Source organism: Micromys minutus, assembly GCF_963924665.1.
Source record: "Micromys minutus genome assembly, chromosome: 2".
NCBI classification, from domain to species: Eukaryota; Metazoa; Chordata; class Mammalia; order Rodentia; family Muridae; genus Micromys; species Micromys minutus.
In genome coordinates, this window is record NC_137971.1 from 45,580,135 (window position 1) to 45,581,815 (window position 1,681).

General features: G+C 35.7%; 1 protein-coding gene across 1 annotated transcript; it reads right to left on the reverse strand.

Annotated features, from left to right (window-relative positions):
* Nucleotides 1-327: 327 nt before the first annotated feature.
* Nucleotides 328-1,272, reverse strand: LOC308416833 (olfactory receptor 5B12-like; the record flags this gene model as incomplete). Its single annotated transcript, XM_080911927.1, has 1 exon — nt 328-1,272. The coding sequence occupies one exon, from the start codon at nt 1,270-1,272 to the stop codon at nt 328-330; it is 945 nt and encodes a 314-aa protein (XP_080768053.1).
* Nucleotides 1,273-1,681: the final 409 nt, after the last annotated feature.

A 1,681-nucleotide genomic window follows, 5' to 3' on the forward strand; every position in this document is an offset into this window, starting at 1 on the left:
GAATTATTGTACTCTCCTGGTTCTATGGACTAGCTTTTGTGATTCTTATAACTTTCTGAGCTCAGGAACCTGGTCACTTTCACTGATATCCTGAATCTTAAATTTTATGACACATCTGATCTTTGTAATTTTATTTACTTCCTGAGTCTTGTAATCTTAATTTCTCAAGCAGCTAATGTCTCAATTTAGAGGAAATATTTGTGTTAAATCAAATATGGTGCATTTTTGTTATTCTAGAATTCAGGATTACAATATTGTCAGAATCCAATAGGAAGGAACAATAAATAATAATAAATAACGTACCCTGAACTTCAAGATACTTTATAATTAATTCACTAATCCCAGTGAAGACAATGCTTTTCCAGCAACCTTCTGAAATGCATTCTTGACTTCTTTATTTCTCAGGCTATATACAAGAGGGTTCAGCATGGGGATGACCATGGTGTAGAACACAGATGCCATTTTGTCAGTGTCCATGGAGTGACTGGAGCTAGGTTGTAAGTACATGAAGATAATTGTGCCATAGAAGATGGAAACAGTGGTAAGGTGGGATGCACATGTGGAAATGGCCTTCTTCCGGCTCTCTGCAGAGTGCATCCTCAGAATAGCAAGAAATATGAGTAAGTAAGAAGACAAGATAACCAGTAGAGTAAAAGCAACGTTGAATGCTGCCAACATGAAGAGTAAAATTTCATTTGTGTAAATACTGGAGCAAGATAAACTTAATAGTGGGGGAATGTCACAGAAAAAGTGATTTATCACGTTGGAATGGCAGAAAGATAGGTGGAAAGTGAAGGCAACATGGATGGAAGATTGTAAAAGTCCACTGACATAAGATGCAGAAAGAAGCAAGGTACATACCATAGTTGTCATGGTTGTGGAGTAATGCAAGGGTTTGCACACTGCTGCATGACGGTCATATGCCATTGAGGCCAGAATAAAACTCTCAGTAGTAGCAAAGGCTGCAAAGAAGAACATTTGGGCAGCACATGCATTGTAGGATATGATCTTATCTTCTGTGAGAAAACCTTCTATTACTTTGGGAGTGACAGCCGAGGCATAAACACAGTCCACCAGGGAGAGATTACTGAGGAAAAAGTACATGGGTGTGTGGAGTCGGGAGTCCAAGAGAATCAACAAAATCATTCCAAGATTCCCAAATAATGTAATCAAATAAATGAAAGTAAAGATGATAAATAAAGGAACTTGCAGAAATGGGGCATCTGTTAACCCAACAAGAATAAATTCAGTCAGTTCTGTAATATTCTGCATCAGTTTTATGTGGGAATTATGACAGACTCCTAGGATAAAGTAAAAAAAAAGATATATTTGAACATCACCAACATATTTTAAATCTGTTCACCTTATCTTATTCACAAGTCATTATTTTGTTCAGTTTGAAATGGCCTAAACTGAATTCTGGGTAGAATGACCTAAATGGAGTGGAGTTACTTAGCTGGTTCAAATGAAAAGCATAATATTATTGTTTCCATTAGTGGTTCCTATTATAAATATAGGTCATATTTCAGTTTTCTGTTAAACAAAAACATATTTTCACTTACACACAAAGGACTTGTTTTTTTTTTTCAAAGTCTTACAAGCACATTTCTGAGATGTTCATCAGAAGCTTTTAAACAAGAACAATATAGGAACATCCAATTAAATTTTGCTTTTTGTTAGC